Source organism: Babylonia areolata, chromosome 10 (assembly GCF_041734735.1).
Source record: "Babylonia areolata isolate BAREFJ2019XMU chromosome 10, ASM4173473v1, whole genome shotgun sequence".
NCBI classification, from domain to species: domain Eukaryota; kingdom Metazoa; phylum Mollusca; class Gastropoda; order Neogastropoda; family Buccinidae; genus Babylonia; species Babylonia areolata.
The window spans coordinates 37591762-37616467 of record NC_134885.1 but is presented as its reverse complement, the minus strand read 5'-3'; the positions used below and the strand labels follow the sequence as shown (position 1 = coordinate 37616467).

Below are 24706 nucleotides of genomic sequence, written 5' to 3'. Positions count from 1 at the left end.
TGTACACAGTGACTACGGGTGGACCAGCAGCGTAACACACATGCTGCAAGAACTAGGATGGGAATCCCTCGAATCACGGTGGAACAGACAAACGGCTGACCCTGATGTATAAAATGGTCAATGGCATTGTAGACATCCCTCCAGACAAATTTCTCAAGAAAGGATCCAGCAAAACAAGATCAAATCATCGACACAAATTTGTCCATCTTAGCACCTCCTCTAACTCTTATAAATACAGTTTTTTTTCCCATCAACCATCCCCGTCTGGAACTCCCTGCCTGCAACAGCAGCAGAGGCTCCCTCCTTGGCAGCTTTCAAGAGGGAGCTGAACAAGATCACAGTTTAGTCCCCCCCCCCCCCCCCCCCCTCCCTTTTTTTTCTTCTTTTTTTCTTCTTTTTTTTCCCCCTCTGGAGGGACGCTGTGAGTGACGGTGGGAGGGAATATGTATACATGTTCTTTCTCTGTGTCGACGATCACTTGTCGACGTTGACTGGGTCATGAATTATTAGGTGGCACAGCTCTTAATTTATATAACTGTGTACGTGAGTTGACAAAAGACCTTCACTGGGGAGCACGTGCCCAAGCCACAACAGCAAAGGCAGACAAGACCAGCGCCTTCAAGTACAGTAACCTGAGATAGAGGAAGCCCCTACACCACCCAGACAACATGCTACAAGGGGCTTGTAAGGCCTATCCTGGAGTATGCTGCGCCAGTCTGGGACTCCCCGCAACAGTATCTCACAACCAACCTGGAGTTGGTGCAACCAGCTCTGAGAATTATGCAAGACTTCCGCCCCACCACCAGTGTAACTGAGCTTGTTTCCAGGCTGGAACATGATCCCCTGAAACTGCACCATCCTGCAGCCAAGGCCACCATGATGTATAAATCATGGGTGGCTTGGTTGAGGCGGCACCCAGAGAAGGTACAGATAAGTAGTCCACTATGAGAAACTAAAGGTCCCCTACTCCCGCACTGACTCCCACAGGCACTCCTTCCCTTCAGCTATCTGCCCGTGGAACCAGATTCCTGACCACTTCACTGATCCCAGCCATTTCTCCTCAGGCTTTCAAGACCAGGACTGAGGTCTGGCTGCGAGCCTTAGGCTCAGTATAGCTACAGGACAGGTTTTTCAGGGTTTTTTTGTTGTTGTTGTTGTTATGGTTGTTTTGACAACACACACACACACACACACACACACACACACACACACACACACACACACACGTATGCACACTGACACCGCACGTGACACACCACCCAGACTTGGACATCCACGTTCATGCGAGATATAAACAGGAACTGACCAACAAGAAATGCAGGACCTTTGACGAAAGTCAGGCCAACAGAATTTCACAGTCAGTATAGACTTCACATATACGCACTGAGGCACGTACATGCACGTGCATGTGCAGTAAGAAAGAAAGACAAGAGACTGAGAATCAAATCCATGCAAAGATTAAAAAAAATATATATAACAAATCAAAATACAAAACCAAGATACAAAAACATAGAGATGCTATTACATACAGACACCGGTAGCATTTATATCAACAAAGCAGATCTAGCTGTTACGAAATTCTAAATTCTAACTCTCCCACCATCCGTTCCCACCTCCGAGTCGGTCACGCCCGATCGACCTTACTTACACTGTGCATGAGTTCAGGTCAACGGGTCGTGAAGGTCTGGCACCCACGGGGTCACATGAAGACAGTCACGTGTGAATACGTTGCAACTGAATCATCTGGCACAAACACGTGTTGTTAGTTCAGGTAACTTTGCTGTTTTACACATTCAGGCATGGACACAACTGAACAACCCCAGTGTCTTTGCTCTAGGGCACAGTCAAGGAAGCGTCCAAACACATTTTTGTAACAGGTTGGAAAGGCCACTGGCCTTAAGTCAGGGCAGCTGGCATCAGTGGTTGGTGCTGGCTCATCAAGAGTGCAGGCTGAAATTTTACTTCGCCTGGAACGTTCACAGTGTGTTTTAATAATTAAAAAAATAACAACAAAAAAACACAAAAAACAACCCACACAAACACTCACATAGAAGATGGCTGTTGGGGGTTAGGGGTCAGGGTTGGGGGGGATATAAATGGTAAATGGCTAACAAGATATGCAGTACCTTTGACCAAAGTCAGGCTAACAGAATTTCACCATCAGTGAAGGCTTCACACAGACACAACAAGGCATGCACATGCACATGCAGTAAGAATTATCAGTGTTAGACAAGAGACTGACAAATCCATGCAAATTTTTTTTTCTCGGAATATAACAAACCAAATAGAAATACAAAAACATAGAGATGCTATTACATAAAAACACAGTAGCATTTGTATCAACAAAGCAGATCTAGCTGTTACGCAACTCCTACCCCCATCCATCCCCACCTCTGAGTTGGTCACGCCCGGTTGACCTTTCTTACACAGACACTAGCCTTCAGTAAGCTGCTTGTGAGATACACTAGGAGGGTGTGTTAGTCTTTTTTCCACTTCGCCGGCACTGTGCATGAGTTCAGGTCAACGGGTCGTGAAGGTCTGGCGCCCACGGGGACACGTGAAGACAGTCACGTGTGAATACGTTGCAACTGAATCATCTGGCACAAACACGTGTCGCTCAGTTCAGCACCTTTGCTGTTTTACACATTCAGGCATGGACACAACTGAACAATCCCAGTGTCTTTGCTCCAGGGCACAATAATTAAGGAAGTGGCCAAACGCACTTCGTTGGAAAGGCCAGTGGCCAAATGTCAGGGCGGCAGGCATCAGTGGTTGGTGTTGGCTGATCAACAATGCAGGTGAAATATTACACCAGGAACGTCCACAGTTCGTTTTGTTAATCAAAAAAAAATTTTTTTTAAACGTGGGCAGAAGATGGCTGTTGGGAGTTAGTGGGGGGGAGAGGGAGTGGCATTGATGTGGGGAGGGGATTAGAAGGGGAGGGAAAGGAGAATGCAAGAGAACTCATAAGTGTTTTGTTGTCAGTAGAAGGCCTTCTTACCTATTACAATACAACACACGGCCTTGCACCATACCTGATTTGTGATAGGCCATTATACTACCCTCTTTCTCTGTTGTTGCTCTACATGCCAGAGGTAAGGTAAGGTAAAGACTACCCCCTCTCTAGTCTTTCTCTCTTCGTCTCTCCCCCTTTCTCACCCCGCCCTCTGTTGACTGATCCATATAACAGTATGCTACACCACATCTGCTTATAAAGGGGGCTTTTGGTGGGAGCATACATACACACATTCATACATGCATGCATACATACACATGCACACATACACTTTCATCACAATCATAATTAGAAGAATGTTATTATCTGGGCAAGTAAAATTAAGTGTGGCGAAGTACACACACACACACACACACACACACACACACACACACACACACACACACACACACACACACAAAATTAAATTTTGTTTGGGCTTCTTTCCTCCATGTTGCGCTAAAAAGATAGAATTTCAGCCAGCAACCAGTGAAAAGGCAAACGTTAAATGATCACGTGACATTAGATTTGTTTTCCTTCTTGCTGCTGGACGATCATGGCCACCAACTTTCAACAGAAAATATGTAGCTGTTTCAGATACTGAAATACAATCATATTTGGTTCTTTAATATTCAACGTACATACCAAGGTGAGTGTTTATTGTTTGTTTGATTTTTATAGTATTATTCCTTCAGAATTTGGCCCTCACTTAAAATGTGAAACCTACTTTTGGTTTCCCAAGATATACCCGGAAATACCACCCACCGAACGCTCGGCCGTGACGTCCTGATTTCGAGTGCTGTACTTTCATGATATGAATTTTACTGCAAAGTTGGGCAGTTCTGAATCGTGTGATTTGGTGGCCACAAATTCTTAGCCACAGCTGTTGTCTGTTAATTTTCTGTTGTGAAGTGTCTTGGGGCCCAGTCATAGACTTGACAACGTCACGTTACGTGCATGAGATTTGAGACACTTCCGATGGGTGGGGCCCCGACTGCAGATTAAACGTCTGCTTTGAACTAGAAATAAGCAAAGTCCACCATAAACGCTGTGCCACTGAGGAAAATCTGCTGGGTTAAATGCAAAGGCAGGAGTAAGCATTTATTTGGGAAGTGGAAAGGCATGGTGAAGGTGTTGCAGGGCAAGTCCGCACTATCCTGAACTGGAACACACTGCCTCAGGAAGTTGTCACAGCCGAGTGGCTGCATGGACTGTTTCAAGTCCAGACTGGCTTCCTGCCTGTGACTCAACAAAGCAATCCCCACCCCCACCCCCACACATACATGCCGCACCATCCTCCCTTCACCCCTCACTTCGCCCCCAACCTTTCAGTTTCTTAAGCTGCCCCCACCCCACCTTTTCCCAGCAAGTCCTCCACTCCCACCCCCCTTTTTTCTGGTGAGTAAAGGCTAGGGATGTGCCGGTCGGATGTACTCTGGGAACCACTATGGTACCCAGACTGGCCTAGCTGGAGACGTGAACATGTCAGTAGAATGCACCCCACCTCCCCTCTCAACCAACAGCACATCCCTCAGCAGCCCAGTTAAATCACACCAAACAGCAACCTCTCACAAAATGACAGCGTCCATCAGCATACTGATGTTGGTCGTCACGTGGAAGAAGAAGTGCAAAGGCAGGGCGTAGACACTAATTTCTATATATACAGACTAATACTGTAGTGTCTGTTGGCAGGGCTAAACAGAAAGTGGGCTGTGGCTCAACACATTTCCTTATTCACTAAATGTATGTTGAGGTGTCAGCCCATGCATTTTAGTACAATAAATTGAACTGAATGAAAACATGATTTGTTGTACTATAATTTTTTTTTTTTTTTAATGATGGTGAAACATTTCAGCGATTATATTTGAAGTTATTCACCATTTTGATTGTTCTGACAAGACATTGCAGGTTCTCTTAATGGCGTGTGTCGTCAGATTTCATCAACTGTGTTAGAATTCTGTGGCCACCCACAACACATGAATCAACCATTACCATTCTGAGAGAAATGGCTGGTCGTGGTGTTTTGCTGCCCACACCTCCCCCCTCCTCCCTCCTCCCCCTCCCCTTCCCACCAAAAAGAGATTATTTTAGATAGTCTTATCAAGTGCATTTAAGGAAGGCATGGCATGATAAGATCTTAACATGCTTCAGCTTACTAACTTATCTTTAATGATCATGACCTTATAGTCTGACTCAATATCCTTGCAAAAAGCAAACATGTTCTAAAGCACTATTTTCTGCATCATGAATGATATATATCGACTTTGAAAGGAAAAGGTTAATCAGAAAGTGGACATGTTGAGGATAATTTATTATTGAAGAAGTAGAAAGAAAGATAACTCACATCAGGTGATTCAGTCAACATATATGACAGAGGAGGCGAAGCAGCAGAGCAGGGGAAAGTACTTTATAAAATCAGCAAATATTGAATGATAACACAATAGAAATTCAGACTGATGTTTGAATAATAGATCTCATCAATGAAAAGTTATGTCAGGCTTGGTAAGGGGAAATGTGAGAGAGAGAGAGAGAGAGTGTGTGTGTGTGTGCTTGTGTGTGTGCGTGCTTGTGTGTGTGTGTGTGTGTGTGCTTGTGTGTGTGTGTGTGTGTGTGTGTGTGTGTGTGTGCTTGTGTGTGTGTGCTTGTGTGAGTGTGTGTGTGTGTGTGTGTTCACTTTTACCTCTTCATTATGACAATAGTGAGGGTTATAAAGAAAGTTACATGCACCTCTCAAAGCATGACCAAAGTATCTTCACCAGTCAAAGCATGACCAAAGATGCTGACTGTTAGATTTCACCGTATTTTGTTACACTTTATTGCAGTTTGTTTCGACGTTATGCCAACATCAAAATTGTTCCGAGTTCACTTTCGACTACATAGTATGGTCGCATGCTTTCCTGTCATAACGTTACCCAGACGCTCTAGACCTATCAATCAAGAGGCCAGAGCAGTCATGACTGACCTTAGTCTCACATGATGATTCGATGCTCAGCTAATCTCGTGCGTGTTTACATTGAAACAGCATTGAGTGGACCAATCAGCTTAATTGTTTGCCTGAACAAGAGAGAACGTGGCTGAATTAAGTTGTGTCTGTCAGTGTCTGTGCGAGGTGGATTAAGCTATGGAGTGCAAGAAATGAACAAATGGCTTGAAACAGAGAAGTCAGCCATGAATTCCGATTACAAGAAACAAGACGAACGAAGACCAGGGAAGCAACACAGTGCCACAGATGCGTCATCGTTACAGAAGCAGTGGTGGGAACAAAAGTTTCACCAAATGTACATTGAAAAATGTCTGTGCAGCATGCCCTCCATTTTGGCAAGTCCAAGTGTTCCTACCAAATTCAAAATGTTCCTACTAAATTTCCTGATTGTTCAGGAGGAGGCTGGACAGAGGTTGGCTTCTCTGCATGACTGGCATGAATGATCATGGCAGTATTTCAAAACTGGATCTAACATCTGTTAAACCAGGAGAGGTTCTTATTGTACCAACCTTTGAAAGGTCATCAGTTCTTGTATTCAAAGAAGGTCATGAAATGGGAACTGTGGTACTAAACAACCAAGCATGGAAGATTTACACTAAACTCCAAAAATACAAAACTAAATAAGATAGATACTGCATGGTAGAGTTGTACTTAGGCTCACAGAGAGTGATTGCACTTGATCTAATATGATGATGTGTGTTTTATGATTTGCAGGTTGTAGTCCCACTTCACAATGGCATCTGCAGATGCTGGGCCTCCAGAACCCTGCAACCAGGAGTGCAGTATCTGCAATGAACTTTTTAAAATCCCAAAAATTTTACCATGCGGCCATCTTCTTTGTCATAAATGTCTCCTGACCTTGATGAAAAAACAGCGCAAGGCTCGCTGTCCTCTGTGCCAGGATGTCATTGTGAAATCCAGTGACCAGCAGCCTGAAAGCTTGGAAGATGTGGTCAGCAGGTTTCCCACAGACCTTGCTATGGAGCTGGCAATTGAGGCAGACAGAGTCCTCAACAAACAGCACAACTGCTGCGTTTGTGAGGATGTGGCAGCAACATCCATGTGCCTAACGTGCAATGACATGCTTTGCCAGCCTTGTAAAAAGGCTCACGGAAAGCTTTCTGTCTCAAAACACCACACAGTGGAGGACCTTTCCAAACTGACGGCAGAGAAACTGGCAGCGAATCAGTCTTCCCCGTGCTCATCCCATCCTGAAGAGACTGCCAGACTCTTCTGCTCAACACACAAAGAATGCATATGTTTTCTGTGTGCCACCTCCAAGCACAGAAACTGCTCAGAAGTGAAGGAGCAGGGGGAGAAAACAGAGGAGTCCAAAGCCTTGCTCAAACAGCTGACAACCAGACTGACTGAAGGGGAGGCTGACCTCGACAAAGCCATTGACGAACTGGATCAGCACCTGCATGACACAGAGAAGTATGCAGAGGCTGCCATTTCAGAGATACAGGAAATGAATGACGAGCTTGTTGCCATGGTCAATGAGAACTGTAGTCGTCTGAAAGAACAGGTGGTAAACACTCGCTCTGATGTGCGGGAGGCGGTGAAGGAGGGGAGGAACACTTTACTGCAAAGACAGACCAAGCTGACAACTCACAGACATGTGACAGAGCGAGTGGAAGGGACGAGGAATCACCAGGTGGTCACTGCTATGTCACAGACGATGGAGAAACATGTGGATAACCTTGACTTCCGCACAACCTTGCCAGATGATGCAAAGGCTGTTTCTACTTTCAAGTTTGTCAAGAATTCAAAAGCTGTGGCCCAGATCAAGCAAGAGCTAGCAAAACTGGGTGATGTCAAGGTTATGACAGCCAGAATCAAAGCTAACAAGGTATTTATTTTTATTTTGAGCAGTTAGGAGTATGTATCATTCTTGTAACTGCCACAATCAACATAATTAGTATTCCTTATTAACATATATGTTTTGTTTCTTCTTTGGCTTTTTTTTTTTTTTTTTTTTTTTTTTTTTGTCTGTGAAAGAAAAGGGGGGCATTTTTAAAAAAACAAGAATAGTGTATCATCACTTGTGTAGAGGAACCACCAGCAAACTTCAGTGTGAGAAGTGTTAAATGTGTCAAACACCTTCATTAATTATTGTTTTTGAGGAGAATTTTCAAGCTGTCCACATCTTTATTTGGCACTGTTTACCATTGTTTAATTACCTGACATAAATTTTAGCAAAACAAAAACAAGACGACTATGGAAAACAAAATCCATTCATTCAAGCTTCATATAATGTTTTCATTTGTTCGAAGTTAAGCAAACATCTCTCAATTAATCGAGATAAACAAAGGTTTGGTGTGGGGGATGGGGTGGCCTTTATGAAGAAAAAAACCCTATGATTAAATGTACTGGAAACCAAAAGGAACAGATGATTATGAGGATGCATGAATGGGAGAAAAATGCATCAGGACAGGAATATTGTATGAAAGAGTTTGCATTGTGGAAGGCAAACAATGCATAAACCAGCCAGTTCACCCAGTTTGGCTCCACAACTGATTGATTATTGTCATTAGGGGGCATAGTAGGTGATGTCTTGCCCGTGATGAATCAGGACAGGTGCTATTGAACACCAATGGAGTGACTTGGAAGTAGTGCAGGGTCTCCGCTGGTGGGTGCTTTGGGTGAGTCCTGTCAAGGTCTTCAGTGTTGGCAGATTCATGGGGGATTGTCACTGGAGGGATGGTGATGGCGGTTTCCACTCTGGGAGGGGAACGCTCACTCAGTCTGGCTCTGTGACTAAGCCATTATTGTCGTCAGTAGGAGGGTTATTAGGTGGTGTCCTAAGTGCATTAAATCAGAACAGGCACAACTGAACACCACCAAAATAACTCAGCAGCAGTGCAGGGTCTCCTCTGGTGTGTGGCCTCCTTATGACCTAACATTGATGGTTCCCTGTGGACTGTCAATGCTGGGGCTGTGACAGACGAACTCCGCTGTGGCTGTTTATAGGGGACTTGGAGTGAGCAGCTTGGGAGTAATGTAGTAATGTCACTGAAATGCTACAGAAGATGGAGCTGAAAAAGAAAAGTTCAGTAGTGTGGTTGTTAATCTTGAAGGATGAATATGACTTGAGTTGTTTTAAGTGTAATTTAAGGGTGAGTGAATTTATGGACGTTATTTTTGATTATGTTATGTAGGTTTGGGATGTTGTGCAGTTTTTGTCTTGTGGTTGATATTTGGGTCAGGCCTGATATGGAAATAACCTTGTTGTACAGCTACACACATCTGATTTGTAATTGTTTAATTGTTTGCAGAACAATGGAAGGGAGAATAACATCTTAGGTTTGACATTTTGTGTGTGTTGCTGAACTCACTTTTTATTGTGTGGTGAAATGTGTTTGTCTGTGTTGCAGGTGGACTATGTTTTCCACGACAACCATGGAACCGGTGTAACGTTAAGCAACAACAACCGCACAGCATCCAAATCAAATGATCTAGTCAGTGGTATCGTGCTGTCACGTGACCCATTGGACATTAATGTGTTGTATGAGGTAGGTTCTGTTTTTTTCCCTTTTATTTTATGATTGCGAAGGTTAATCATCTTCTCAGACATTTCTGAATGTTCCCCAGGTTATTGCTCAGTTTGCTGTGATGAGCATCAGTCTTGAGTCATGACCAGTGAGAGAAACCCCTTGGTGCAACAAGAAAAACAAACAGTGCCCAGTAAGGTGGAGGTGGAAAGTCTGTCACCCTTCAGACAATGGACTGTTGTCATCTCTGGCAGACTGAGTACCATGAGAAAACGTTGTGGCTTATAGACCAAACTTTACGGTAATATGTTCTTCTCACAAAGTCTGCTGTGGTCTGGGACATCTCTTGCCAAGGGGGAGCAGTGTAGGGTGGAGAATAGCTGGGTGGATGGGGTGTGGTTGGTGGAGGGAGTTGGTGGAGGAGATCATACTCTGAGTACACGGGTGTCCAAAACGATGACAATCCCAACCCCTTCCCCCCTCCCCAAGCTAAAACTTCCTCACCAGTTTGCAAGGAAACCATCTGCTGCTGACACAAGCAAGAACTGTCTCTGCCTTTCTTGGTTATGGGTGATTGCAGTGGCCATACTACCTCGTCTTTCTTGGTGACTGCAGTGACCATACTACCTCGCCTTTCTTGGTGATTGCAGTGGCCATACTACCTCATCTTTCTTGGTGATTGCAGTGGCCATACTACCTCACCTTTCTTGGTGATTGCAGTGGCCATACTACCTCACCTTTCTTGGTGACTGCAGTGGCCATACTAACTCATCTTTCTTGGTGATTGCAGTGACCATACTACCTCACCTTTCTTGGTGACTGCCGTGGCCATACTACCTCACTTTTCTTGGTGATTGCAGTGGCCATACTACCTCACCTTTCTTGGTGACTGCGGTGGCCATACTAATATACCTCAGCCTTTCTTGGTGACTGCAGTGGCCATACTACCTCATCTTTCTTGGTGACTGCGGTGGCCATACTACCTCAGCCTTTCTTGGTGACTGCGGTGGCCATACTAATATACCTCAGCCTTTCTTGGTGACTGCAGTGGCCATACTACCTCATCTTTCTTGGTGACTGCAGTGGCCATACTACCTCATCTTTCTTGGTGACTGCAGTGGCCATACTACCTCATCTTTCTTGGTGACTGCAGTGGCCATACTACCTCATCTTTCTTGGTGATTGCAGTGGCCATACTACCTCAGCCTTTCTTGGTGATTACAGTGGCCATACTACCTCCACGGCTGTTCGCTGCCTACAGAAACCTAGCCATTTAGTTTTCACAGAACTTAGTTGCTGAGGCAGCAGAGTACTAAAATTAGCCAGTACCTTTGCACTGGTTGCCGCGCGCACGCAGTGCGGGTTGGTTCCAGACATCTGGTCAGTGGCAGAGTACAGCGCTTCCATGCTTACAGCAGGACATTCATTGTATTTTTTCACTGACATCTGATTATATTACCCGTTTTTGCGGAAAACGAGCTTCTGTGGTGATTATACCTTGATGCATTCAAGTACCTGGGTGTGTAAACTTTGTGAGTAGGTGATCAAATATTTCGAGTTTCAACACTGTGTTGGAATCCAGGACTTAACACTCAATGCCTGCGTTGAAAGTGACGCTCTGTGGCATGTGTGAAAAGTGAAAAAATCCTCACGTGGTGACTATGTTTGCAAGTGATTTGTGACTGAAGGACACAACGTTTAATGTGCTAAGTTCTGCAGATTTATATTTGGTGTCTCATCTCTTTGTAGTCAAAATTTGATTTTCGAGTTATAATATTATCCTGCACATAAAGAGGTATAAATTCTGTTAATTTTAGCGAAAATCAAAGCGTGCGCCATTTCGTAGAGGTCAAGGTTCAGCTTGCGTGGCGCCCTGCGCATGGTGTGAATCATAGGTGGTGCCAGCCACAGTAAGGGCGATTCAGCACGCAAGCATACATTGCCGTCCGCAGAACGCGGTTTGTTCATGTGTGACCTATTTCCACATTGCTTAACTGAAGCATTATTCAAGTTCCAATTCTCTCACAAATAGTTTATTTTGTACTAACTGTAGTTAACGTGCATTACTTAATTCTGTGTAACCACTCTCCCTCTTCCTCTCTCCTCTCACTCGATCTCTCTCTCTCTCTCTCTCTCTCTCTCTCTCGTGTGTGTGTGTGTGTGTGTGTGTGTGTGTGTGCAGCATGGCATCACTTCAACACACAGAAAGTAGCCACATGCTCAGACTGAACTCCTTATGCAGAATATGTGTCAGCAGAACAAGACAAATTAAAAGTAAACAGCCTGTGTATCTTTGCAAAACGTATGCATCAGAATTGCAACAGTTGTACAGACTTGTAATTTCTGAGGAAACAAATGGGAAATTGTACTCTGATACATTGTGTAGCAAATGTTATTGGCGTTTGAAGAATATACAAAAAACTGCAGTTCCATCACAAGGTGTTCTACACACAGTAAAAGAGCAGATTGAAAGCACACACAGTGTATGGACACAGTTTGACCCCACAATTGGAGAAGCTGATTGTTCTGTATGTCATGCCTTTCTGGAGAGGTCCAAACCATTCAAACGTGTTAAAAAATCCCAGAAACTGACATCTACAAATCAGAACTTTCCAGTCAGTTCTAGAGAGGTGTGTGTGGCTGATGGTAGTACAAGTGACACAGTTGAGCTTCTTGACAACACTGACAATGTTGTAGATAAGGCTTGTGCCAACACCATGACTGCAGCACATGAGAATGTCTGCAACAGCAGTCTCACTGCTGTCACTGTAAATGACACAGTTGTCAACAGCAATGTCACTGACACAGATGAAAGTGTTTGTCACACAGATTTCAGTTTTGCCAGTGGCAAAGCTTGTGAAAGCAGCATTTCCAGTGCAAACAAAAATATTAATGACAGCACAGTCAGTGACACAGTTTCTGATAACAGTAGTATCAGCAGCAGCAGTGAGACTGAGAATGTCATTGATGTCAGTGAGAACATCTGTAATGGCAGCATAAATGAAAGATTATGTGACAGCAGTGTCACTGATTCAAACTCACAGTTTGAGCCAGAAGTGCCTTCGACACCTCATGTGAAACCTGTAGTAAGGTGTCTTCGTGAATATCTAGATGATCGTAGGCTACAGAAGAGTGCCAGTGGTAGCAGTGAAATTGGCATAAGTGACACAGATAAGTCTAAGGACATGGTGAATGGAAAGCAAACAGAACAGGCAACTAAACTGCATTCAAACGCAACAGTGAAAGACAGGTCATCTCAGACTGACAACACAAAACAAGTACGTCCATTTGAACAGGTGCAAAGATCACTGGAACTGACAGATATTGTAAAAAAATATATGACCCTCTTCGTTCGTAAAACAATGGCAGAGTCAAGTGATAAACAGACTGTGGTTTGTAAAACAGGGGGTCAGCCACTCGTGCTAAAAAAAAAAAAAAATCACCATACCTAGAAAACCTTCAGCCATTGCCAGTACTCCAACAAGGAAAAAAAGAATGAATCAGCTGAATAGTATTCGGAAAGAAACTTCGGGTTCTTCAGAGGCTGACTTGGTAAAGCAGCAAAGCACAGAGCTGCGATTCACAAAGAAAAGGAAACGGACAGAAATACTGGAAGTTGCTGGGTGTGGGAAGGGACACATTGATTCCATGCAGGCAGTGAAACTCAGAACCACATTATCACTGAGCTGACAAAACTGAGGATGCTAAAGAAGCAGACTAGAAAATTAGGGATAACATTTGAAACTGAACAAAAAGAGAGAGAATTTCAACAGGAGCTATTGTGTGGAGAAATCCACGTCAGCCAACTTAGACTAATATTTAATGATCAGTTGACAAACAGAGACATAGTGAAGGCAAGATATGTTGCACGTGTGGCAGACTTACCAACGTTTGTCTCCAATCTGCTGAACCAATATGAAGAAATGAACAAGCTGACATGGCACAATCACACCATTCCTCAAGATGAAATTTGGATAAAGATTGGAGGAGATCATGGAGGTGGCAGCTTCAAACTAGTTCTGTCTGTTGGAAATGTTGAACACCCAAATGCTAAAGAGAATTGCTTCCTGATTTGCATTGTAGAAGCCAAAGACAGCAGTGAGAACATCAGAAGAGTTTTAGATCCATTCCGAGAGCAGATCAGGCGCACTGACTCGATGGACTGGAAAGGGAAAAAAGTGAAATTGTTTCTTTTTGGAGACTACGATTTTCTGACGAAAATGTATGGTTTGTCAGGAGCACAGAGTTGCCATCCTTGTCTCTGGTGTGAGGTCACAAAAACAGAATTTCAGATCAGTCCTGAACACCGGACGGCAGTCCCACTTAGAACTCTGAAAAGCATAAGAAGAGACCATGCCAGGTTCAGAGAAACAGGTGGAAGGAAAGAAGATGCAAAGAATTTCAGAAATGTTCTTCCCAATGTCTGGGACATGAAGGTGAATCGTGTGGCTCCACCCTACCTTCACATCCTTTTAGGAATTGTGAAAAAGCACAATGACCTTTTGGAAGATGAGTGCTATGACCTGGATAAAAGGATAGCATGTGCTCTAGCTAAAGAGGAAAATCCATCACTGAAAGGCACAAGTGTAGGATTCAGAAAAGCTGTCAGGCAGGTGAAGCGCCTCTGTGACAGACAGAAAACAAAGACCCCTTCCTTGAGAGGCCTTCAACCTTTCAGGAAACATGAGGGACCAGTTGTAGACAGAATAGAGCAGGTGCTGAACAAATACAACATTGGCAGACAGGCCTACTTCAGTGGTATATTTGTTGGCAATCACTGCAATAAATATTTGCAACCAATGGTATTCACTGATATTTGTGAGAGTATAGAAAGGAGAGCATATGAACTGACTGATGATCATGAAGTTCACCAAGTTGCCACTGCAATCAGAAGGAAATACCTCATGCTGAATCAGCACTTTTCCATGGTGCATCAACTTGTATCATCAAAAAAGCTGATCTGCAGAAATGAACTTGGTGAGATTGAAGAGGCCATCAAAACATACATGAGTGTGTTCAGGTCATACTTCAGTCATTGCGCAAGTGTCACACCAAAACAGCACATTGTTGAAGAGCATTGTGTGGAGTGGATAAGGAAGTGGGGGTTTGGACTGGCCTTACATGGAGAGCAGGGAGGAGAAGGAATGCATGCCACTGTCAATCAGCTGAAGCGCAATTCATGGGCCATAAAAGAACATAATGAGAGACTTAAAAAAGTGATGAAAGATCAGTGGACCCTGGCATCCCCCAAACTGCATGACACAGTCCAAAAGAAGAGAAGATAGAAAGAGTGATTGAATAGATTGTCATCAACTGAAAATAATCACTTGACTTTCTTCGTCCACTTAGGAATGTGTCAAGGCAAGGCAAAATGATATTTATTCAGTGCAACAAAGTAAGGTTAATCACCTGTTTTTCCATCTGGCCCCCAGAAAAATAGAAGACAAGGTATTAAAGAAAGAAAGAAAAGTGTAGCATGACTACCTAACATTACAAGCAATACAGTGTGTGTGTGTGTGTGTGTGTGTGTCTCAATATATATTGAAAAAGTAACATTGAGTTCGCAATCAAAGTCTGATTTATTCTCATAACTCGTCTTCATATCAGGTGTTTTTTTCTGTTTGAAATTGTACATAATGCATGTGTGTGTGTGTGGATGGGTGGGTGGAAAAAAGTATCCTCGAGTTCTCAATGTCTCTTTTATTCTCATAAAATCTTCATCAGGTATTTTTTTCTCATTGATATTGCACATAACTGCATGTCTGTTTCATTCTGGTTACTATCTATAGGTCCATGCTTATTTCATTCTTGCTACCATACAATGATACATAGCGCTGTGTCTGATTCATTCTTGTAAATGAACACAATTTAGTATTTGATTCCTCTAAGTGTACATAGCTCCATGTTGCCTTGTAACTGTGATTAACACTGTGTTGGTTGTTCCTATTACTGTACATAACTCTTTTTATTTCCTTTTATTGCCTGAGAACTGCACCACTGTGGCAACTGATTATGTTTGAATGAGAAGCCAACACTGCAGAACTGCAAGGGAGTGAAAAACATTTCTTTGTGTTGAAATGTATTATCTCAGATCCCATGACATGTGCAAAGAACAAAAGAAAGAAAAAACAAGCATGTTAGTCAGATAATGCTAATGGACAATAGCTTGTCCTAATCTGCATTCTTGACCATGCACCTGTGGAGTATCATGTCAACATATATAGTGATCAGTGTGTGATGTGGCAGCAGTTGTCTGTTGATTGTTGGAATCAGAAGACATTCATTTCACCATTGGTGAGTACAAGCATGTGTGTGTGTATGTGTGTGTGTGTGTGTGTGTGTGTGTGTGTGTGAATGCATTTTGGTCTGATTATCAATTATGCATGTTACATGCATAACATATTAGAAGCATGTTGCAGGCAGATCATGTATGTGTGTGTGTGTGTGTGTGTGTGTGTGTGTGTGTGTGTGTGTGTATGAATGCATTTTGGTCTGAGTGGTTAAAGCGTTGGACTTTCAATCTGAGGGTCCCGGGTTCGAATCACGGTGACGGCGCCTGGTGGGTAAAGGGTGGAGATTTTTACGATCTCCCAGGTCAACATATGTGCAGACCTGCTAGTGCCTGAACCCCCTTCGTGTGTATATGCAAGCAGAAGATCAAATACGCACGTTAAAGATCCTGTAATCCATGTCAGCGTTCGGTGGGTTATGGAAACAAGAACATACCCAGCATGCACACCCCCGAAAACGGAGTATGGCTGCCTACATGGCGGGGTAAAAACGGTCATACACGTAAAAGCCCACTCGTGTGCATACGAGTGAACGCAGAAGAAGAAGTCTGATTATCAATAATGCATGTTACATGCATAACATATTAGAAGCATGTTGCAGACAGATCATGTGTGTGTGTGTGTGTGTGTGTGTGTGTGTGTGTGTTGTGGTTTTTCCACCCTCACACAATCTGACACTGCTCGCCTCCCTATCCCAGTCTATCCATTTTCTTTCTTTTTTCATGTTATCACAATTTTTGTCATTCTTTTCATTTAACATTATGTAAAAGTGTGTGTTTGGGCGGGGGGGGGGGGGGAGGGAGGTGTAAACGTATTTTTGTTTGTTTATCAATAATGCATGTTGCACGCACAACATATTAGAAGCATGTTGCAGGCAGACCATGTGTGTGTGTGTGTGTGTGTGTGTGTGTGTGTGTGTCACAGTGTGTATGTTTGTGTGTGTGTGTGTGTGTGACAGTGTGTAGGTGTGTGTGTGTGTCACAGTGTGTATGTGTGTGTGTGTCTCACAGTGTGTATGTGTGTGTGTGTGTCACAGTGTGTGCTGTGGTGTTTCCACCCTCACACAGTCTGACACTGCTCCACTCTCTGTCTCCATCCACTTCCTTTCTTTTTTCATTGTCTGAGATTTTGTTTGTTATTCTGCCCATTTGCCATTATGTGAAAGAGAGAGAGAGAGAGAGAGAGAGAGTGTGTGTGTGTGTGTGCGCGCGCGATGCGTGCCTGTTTATGGTGTTTGTGTGTGTGAGAGAGAGAGAGGGAGGGAGGGAGAGAGAGAGGGAGAGAGAACTCAGAACTCATTTAATTGTTGTAAAACCCATCCCACCATCTCTTTCTCTCTGTGTGTGTATGTGTGTGTGTGTTTAGTTCATTTCACTGTTTGCTTTTTTCCTGACATTGTATTCAAAATGTGGAAATTGTTCATAATATGTTAAAAATGTGAGAAGTGCTTGAAACTCACTTGTTTTTGTTTGTTTGTTTTTTTATATATAAAAAAACAACAACTTTTCTACCAATAGATAACTTCCGTTATTCAAGTGCTTAATGTGAAGAGGAAGTGGATTTATACTGTTCATTTTTCTCTCTCTTATTTCTGCCTGTTTTAGAAACCAACGTTTTGTGCGTTTTACGTTTCATTTTGAATAGCTCCCTTCACACAGTTGAATTGTTGCCAGTTTCCATCTTTCGTGTGTGTGGGCAGTGTAACATTAATAAATAGCAGTTATCTCAAGAGTGGTGGTGTGTCCATCGAGATCGATGATGACCATCGTTGTCATCCAGCTGGGGGATTGGGGGAGGGTGGTGGTGGGGTGGGGGGGAGGATGCTCATGAATCTATCTGTGAATGCGCAGATGGCTGAATAGTCCAATCTGCGCACGAAATGTTCGCTGACAGTTGGGGCAGACAAACACAGGCATACCATTGTCAGGGAGCTTGTTTGCCCGTGAATTTCTGGCCTGCCTCTTCTGAACAGCTGCAGCAGTCCTGTTGGCCTCGCACAACTTGGCGCCTTTGTGCACAGCAGCGCGCCATTTGTCACGGTCCACTGCAGATTCCTCCCAGGAGTCAGGGTTGATATCAAACGCTTTCAGAGAGACTTTCAGAGTATCTCTGAAGCGCTTCTTCTGACCTCTGTGTGATCTCTTCCCTTGTTGCAGCTCGCCATAGAAGAACCTTTTGGGCAGCCGATGGTCTGGCATACGCGCCACGTGTCCAGCCCAGCGAAGCTGGGACTGCATCAGGATGGTGAAGATGCTCGGAAGGGTGGCTTTTGCGAGCACCTCTGTGTCTGGGGTCCTGTCTTGCCACTTGATGTTCAGTAGCTTCCTGAGGCATGTTGTGTGGAAGTGGTTCAGCTTCTTGGCATGTCGTTGGTACACTGTCCAAGTTTCGCAGGCGTACAGTAGTGTGGGGAGAACTACTGCTCTGTAGACCTTTAGCTTGGTCTCAAGACTAATGCCTCTCAAGAGTACCGTCGCGCGGAAGTCCCTGCTGCCCCTGCATCAAGCTCGGCCTGTCTGCGCGCGTGTGTGAAGCACAGACAAGAGGCCGGCTTGGCATTACCCTCCGTGCTCGCGCGGTGTACCGCGCGGGTGTTTAGCTACGCCGGTTTCATGTTACTATTTTTAGCAGAGAACACTGGCCCAACTAAAAGCTTTCGGGCAAACAGCGCGGCCTCAGCCTTTCTTGGTGACTGCAGTGGCCATACTACCTCATCTTTCTTGGTGATTGCAGTGGCCATACTACCTCATCTTTCTTGGTGATTGCAGTGGCCATACTACCTCATCTTTCTTGGTGACTGCAGTGGCCATACTACCTCAGCCTTTCTAGGTGACTGCAGTGGCCATACTACCTCATCTTTCTTGGTGATTGCAGTGGCCATACTACCTCCAGCTTTCTTTCTTCTTGGTGACTGCAGTGACCATACTACCTCAGCCTTTTTTGGTGACTGCAGTGACCATACTACCTCATCTTTCTTGGTGACTGCAGTGGCCATACTACCTCAACCTTTTTTGGTGACTGCAGTGGCCATACTACCTCATCTTTCTTGGTGACTGCAGTGACCATACTACCTCAGCCTTTCTAGGTTCTTGGCGTTCCTCCTCTTTGATTCCATTTTGGTTTGTTATCTGCAGTTGTTGGACATCAGTATTGGAGTCATTTTCGACTTTATTAGATCTCAGCCACACTCCTTTGTCACCACTCCTAAAAAGTCCTATGAATTTTTTTGTTTGTTTTGTTTTGTTTAAATTGTCATGGTGCATTTGTAAGAGAGGAAGTGTGTGTGTGTGTGTGTGGGTGCGCGCGCACGCGTGTGCGTGCGTACATGCGTGCGTTCATGCTTGAGTGTGTGTTTGTAACTATGAAAATAAAAACTTTGCTGTTATAGTCAGTTTTGGATCTAGCAATGTATATATTGATGAAACTGATCTTCAGCTATGTATATATCTATAAAAGTGATCTTTGGTTTCTTTTGCTTTAAAAAAAAAATTTTTTATATTATTTTATGGATACAGTGTCTGTGTAATACAACGGACACATCACACTTCTTTTTCGACTGACATAATGTATAATTATGTGTATTGTGTGTACTGCATGTATGTGTCACTGTGGATGGATTTGTATACATGTATATGAATGTGCATGCTGGGACATGTCGTACAGGTACATATTGACAAGTGGGAGTCAGGACGTGGGACTTATTTTCGTTACGACAGCATGCCTGTTGGTGTGACAACTGTCTCCCCTGACAGCTTGGCTTTGGCTGTGTGGTCGGGTAACATGACATGGCCAGCCTGGATCTGTCCTTCATGGACACGCTGCTCTGGTGTAGTGGTATGGTATCTTTTTCATGTGTCACTTCACTTGATTGTTGTCTTTGTGTTGTGTATACATTTTTTTTTTTTTTATAGAGATCACATGTGTGCATGCAGATGAAGACAGACACACAGTGAGGAGAGAGCATGTCATTATGCATTATGTATTGCATGTACATTCACACACACACAGACACACAGACACACACACACACACACACACACACACACACACACACACACACACACACACACAGACACTCACACAGACAGACACACACACACACACACACACACACACGTACACACACACGTACACACACACGTACACACACACATGTGTACACATGCTAACAAACATACATGTTCATGCATAAGCACACATACATGCACACATAGAGTGTGTATTTGTGTACGTCTTTGTGCATGTCGAGTTAGTCTGCAAGAATGTGCTTGTAAACATGAATGTTCATTTGAACTGATAAAAATACATGCAAACATACAAGTTCTACAAAGTTACACATGCACATGCACACACGTGCACACGCAAGCTTGCACACATGCATGCACTCACGCACGCATGCACGCACACACACACGCACGCACGCACACACACACTCACTAACACACACACACACACACACACACACACACAGAGATAATTTTACTTTTATTGTTATTCGTGTTGATAATTGCTGTTTCATAGATGTTTATGAATTGCTTATTCCATTGTTATAGTTTATCCTTCCTCTATATATCCCTCTTAAAACTCCATCTCAACACCACCTCCCACACACCAACAGACATATACACACATGACATGTCTAATATAACTCAAAGTAAAAAGTCGCTAAATTAAAGAGAGAACACACACACACACACACGCACACACACACACACACACACACACACACACACACACACACACACACACACACACACACACACACACACTCACACATGCACACACACACACACACACACACACACACACACACACACACACACACACACAAAAGGCAGAGGTTTTGGCTGACATGTTTGGTAATCATAGTAGAAACACTGGTTTGTCAGAAGAAAATAGAAAGTTCAGAGAAAGCCAAGAGAAAAATGAAATATACGAAGATTCAGAGAGCGTAAATCACCTATATATAAATAGTGAAATAACACCAGATGAAATAAAGGAATGTCTCTCAAATCTCGGCAGCAAAAAAACAGCAGTTGGTTTAGATGGAATTTCAAACGAAATGTTGAGACATTTGCCTGGAAATTTGACTGATTTCTTACACCTAATTTTAAAGAAATGTTGGTCTGATGGTGACATTCCTCTTGTATGGAAACAATCAATTGTTGTCCCAATACACAAACAGGGCAAATGCAGAACAGATAAAAACAGTTATCGACCAATTGCCATATGCAAACCAATGGAAAAAATTGTTCTAAAAAGACTTGTTCATTATTGTGAGAAGCATAGTGTAATTCCTATAAACCAAGCTGGCTTTAGAAAAGGTAGATCCTCCACAGAACATCTAGTCAAACTGACTACACAGGTAAAGCAACAGTTTGCAAGGCGAAAAAATGTACTAGCGACTTTTTTTTTATGTGAAAAAAGCATACGGCCAAGTGTGGCATGCTCGACTTTTATATAACTGAAAAATATCGGTATCACAGGCAACATGTATGATTATATTAGAAGTTTCTTATCAGACAGATTTATACAAGTAAGAATAGGAAATACCTACTCAAACCCCAGACAATTACATATGGGGTTACCACAAGGATCAGTAATTTCGCCGATTTTATTCAATATATTATTAGCAGATCTACCTAACAAGCTAGCTAAAGATACAGTCTTGGTTCAATTTGCTGATGACATTTGTTTTTGGATGAAGGTGACAATGAAGTGTAAAACGCATAAAGAAAATATACCAGCGGGAACTTGATAAAATCAGCAACTTTATGACAGAAAATGGCTTATCATTGTCCTTAGAAAAAACAAATATGATGCTATTTAATACAGGATCAGACCCAGAAAAACTCCCCGTGTTTACAATAAATGGTTCTATCATCAGATATACACAATATGTTAAATTTTTGGGAGTCTATCTTTCTTCAAAGCTTTCGTGGAATTATCATATTGACTATATACTAAACAAAGCAAGAAAAGGTATAAATTTCCTTAAAATAATTTGTAAACAGCACTGGGGCAAGATACCAAAGCGTTGATATCTGTCGCAACCTCTCTCATACGTTCACGCTTGACATACGCTCAAGAGGTATTTTTCAGTGCTCCACTGCATTTGTTAAAGAAGCTGCAAAGCATCAATTGTAAGGCTTATAAACTTGCTCTAGGTGTGCTCATTCTTACATCAAATTTAGGGACCTACAGAGAAGCAGGTGTTTTATCTCTTGATGAACAAAGGAAAGCTTCAGCCGCGAAATTCGTTATCAAATCTTTCGCATGTGAAACCTTTTCAAAAGAAGCAGCTGATTTAAGTTCACAAAATTATTTTGCTAAAAGAGCTAAGACGATACAGTCTGTGACATCCATTAATACATTTGCATCAGATATCATTAGTGCTACGGAATCAAAAGACAAGCAAATTTCAAAAATACCTACTTTTTCACCAGTCCCTGAATGGGAGCAGTGTAAAGCTACCTTTGACATGGATTATACAGATTTATCCAAGAACCAGTCACCATTTTTGTTAAAACCTGAAGTGCTCTCCCATATAGAAAATCAATATTCTAATTATCTAAAAATATACACAGACGGATCTGTTCTAGAAGATGGTAATTCAGGAGCGGCTTTTGTAATTCCTTCATTTAGAATAGAAAAATTATACTATATTGGTAGACAGTATTCCATTTTCACAGCTGAACTTATAGCCATACTTATGGCGTTAATTTATATTTCAGACATTCCGAAAACTGTCAGTGAAATTCTATTATGTGTAGACTTGAAGTCAGTATTACAAGCTATAGAATCTCCAAATTCAAAGAAGCGAATTGAGATGACAATGGAAATAAAACATATTATTCACCAACTGACAAAACAGGGCATTAAAATAACTTTCTGTTGGGTACCTTCGCACTGTGGAATATCTTCAAATGAGTGGGTAGACCAAGCAGCTAGAAGAGCAGCACGTAATTTTGAAGGCGCAATACAACTTGACATCCAGTTAGATCTACATGAGTACATAAGTTGTATAGAAAATGTATCTAGAAATCGATTTAAGAAATTACTTATAGATTCAAATAATCAATATTACCAGTGTTGTGTAAACACAAAGAATGCAGCTAATCCCAAAGATGTTCTACATTTGACACCAGCAGCACATTCAAGACAAATTACAAGTCTAATGTATAGAATTTGTTTAAATGCCTTTCGTACAAAATTTTCTAAAAAATATAAAATGTATATGCGGTAAGCAAATAACTGTAAGTCATCTGCTCATTCATTGTCCGAGCATAAGACATTTAATTCCTAAAGATGTAGTTGATGACTTTTCTTCCAATATTTCATTAGCCACTGAAAAGATTTTGAATGATTATTCATTGCTTAGAATGTTTTCGGAAATTTTAAACTCCAGTCCAGTTGGTATCCTCCTTTGATATGTTATAATTAATGTTGTTATTTATATTTACATTGTTGTAGGTTAATACTTGTTGATATGCATATACATATTCTCCTTCCCATGACACCTCATTCAATATACACCACAATCTCTTTAGACCTTTTTCTTATAATATACTTTTCCTCTGATACATAACATGAATACTTTTTTACACTAATATTCACATGCGTTCCCTTTCCTTTATCCACTTCTTTACTCCTTTCCGTCTAAAAACACTTAAAGTGAATAGACGTTAAACTGAAGATAAAACACACACACACACACACACACACACACACACACACACACACACACACACACACACACACACACACACACACACACACACACACACACACACACACACACACACACACACACACACACACACACACACACTCACACACACACACACACACACACATACACTCACACTCACACACACTCACACACACACACACACACACACACACACATACACACACACTCACACATGCACACACATACACACATACACACACACACACACACACACACACACACACTAGATGCATATGCAGGGTATCAGTTTTGTGCCTGTCATTGGTCATTGATCATACAGGTTTGAAATGACCCATTGATGTGGCATCAACTCAGTCACATGACTGTTGATTTTTTGGAAAGTTGGTCAGGCTGATAGAGCTTTTAAAGGTTTCTCATTTTGAGTCTTTTCAGGCTGTGAGCGAACTAAGTACGCTGCTGCATTAAAGTTAGCTGGGCCACAGGCGCCCGACTGTGATGTTGTAATAGTCTGGCATAAATTTGAAGGAAGTTCCAGTGCAGCTCTCCAGTTGACTCTAGGCTTTCCTGTATTGATTTTGACCGCTTCTTTTACCTTCCTCTTCCAGGAATGGGTTTCAGTGCACAGCACTGCAGTCCCCTCCATGTCAGGACTATGACTCTGCCTTGAAAGATGCTCATGGAAAGCTGTCACTTCTGGTTAGATGTTCCTTGAAACGTTTGTCCAGTGGTGTCTCAGTTTTACCTGTAAAGTTCTCCTCGCAGGCAGTGCTCTGAATGTGGTAGACAACCTTGCTCAAATTTGCTCACATCATTCAGGGATACATGTAATCTAGAGTTATTTTGATAAGAGCTGGATTTAAAAAAAAATCAAAACATGGACAAAAATGGGCCCATCTGGCCCACAAAGTATGGTGAAGGTTATGTATTGGAAGAAAATCATGTGCATAGATTTATTACCGTGTTTGTTCCACCAAACACATCATGTATCACTCACATGCATACAGTCACATTCAGTTGTTCTTTCTCTTCCTCTCTTTGTGTATTTTACCATTTGTCAGTCTGTCACGCACTGTCACACACACACACACACACACACACACACACACACTCACAAGCACACCACCCATGCCCTCCCCCGTCCCTCTCACACATACACCCCACACCCACCCATACCCACCCTAAACACCCACCCCAAACACACCACACACGCAAGCACACACGCGCGCACGCATG

The 24706-nt window shown here is 42.7% G+C and overlaps 2 protein-coding genes across 3 annotated transcripts in view; both read left to right on the top strand.

Moving 5' to 3' along the window:
- The window catches only part of LOC143286987 (uncharacterized), an 87676-nt gene that overhangs the window by 29731 nt on the left and 33239 nt on the right, over positions 1-24706 (top strand). The window lies entirely within an intron of this gene.
- Positions 3512-24706, top strand: part of LOC143286986 (uncharacterized) — a 26497-nt gene continuing 5302 nt past the window's right edge. For both annotated transcript variants that reach the window (XM_076594976.1, XM_076594975.1), the window contains exons 1-4: positions 3512-3644; positions 6693-7827; positions 9353-9490; positions 19423-19593. In XM_076594976.1, the coding sequence (XP_076451091.1) occupies positions 6712-7827; positions 9353-9490; positions 19423-19593 (1425 nt within the window). In that variant the 5' untranslated portion in view covers positions 3512-3644; positions 6693-6711. The remainder of the gene's footprint in view (positions 3645-6692; positions 7828-9352; positions 9491-19422; positions 19594-24706) is intronic.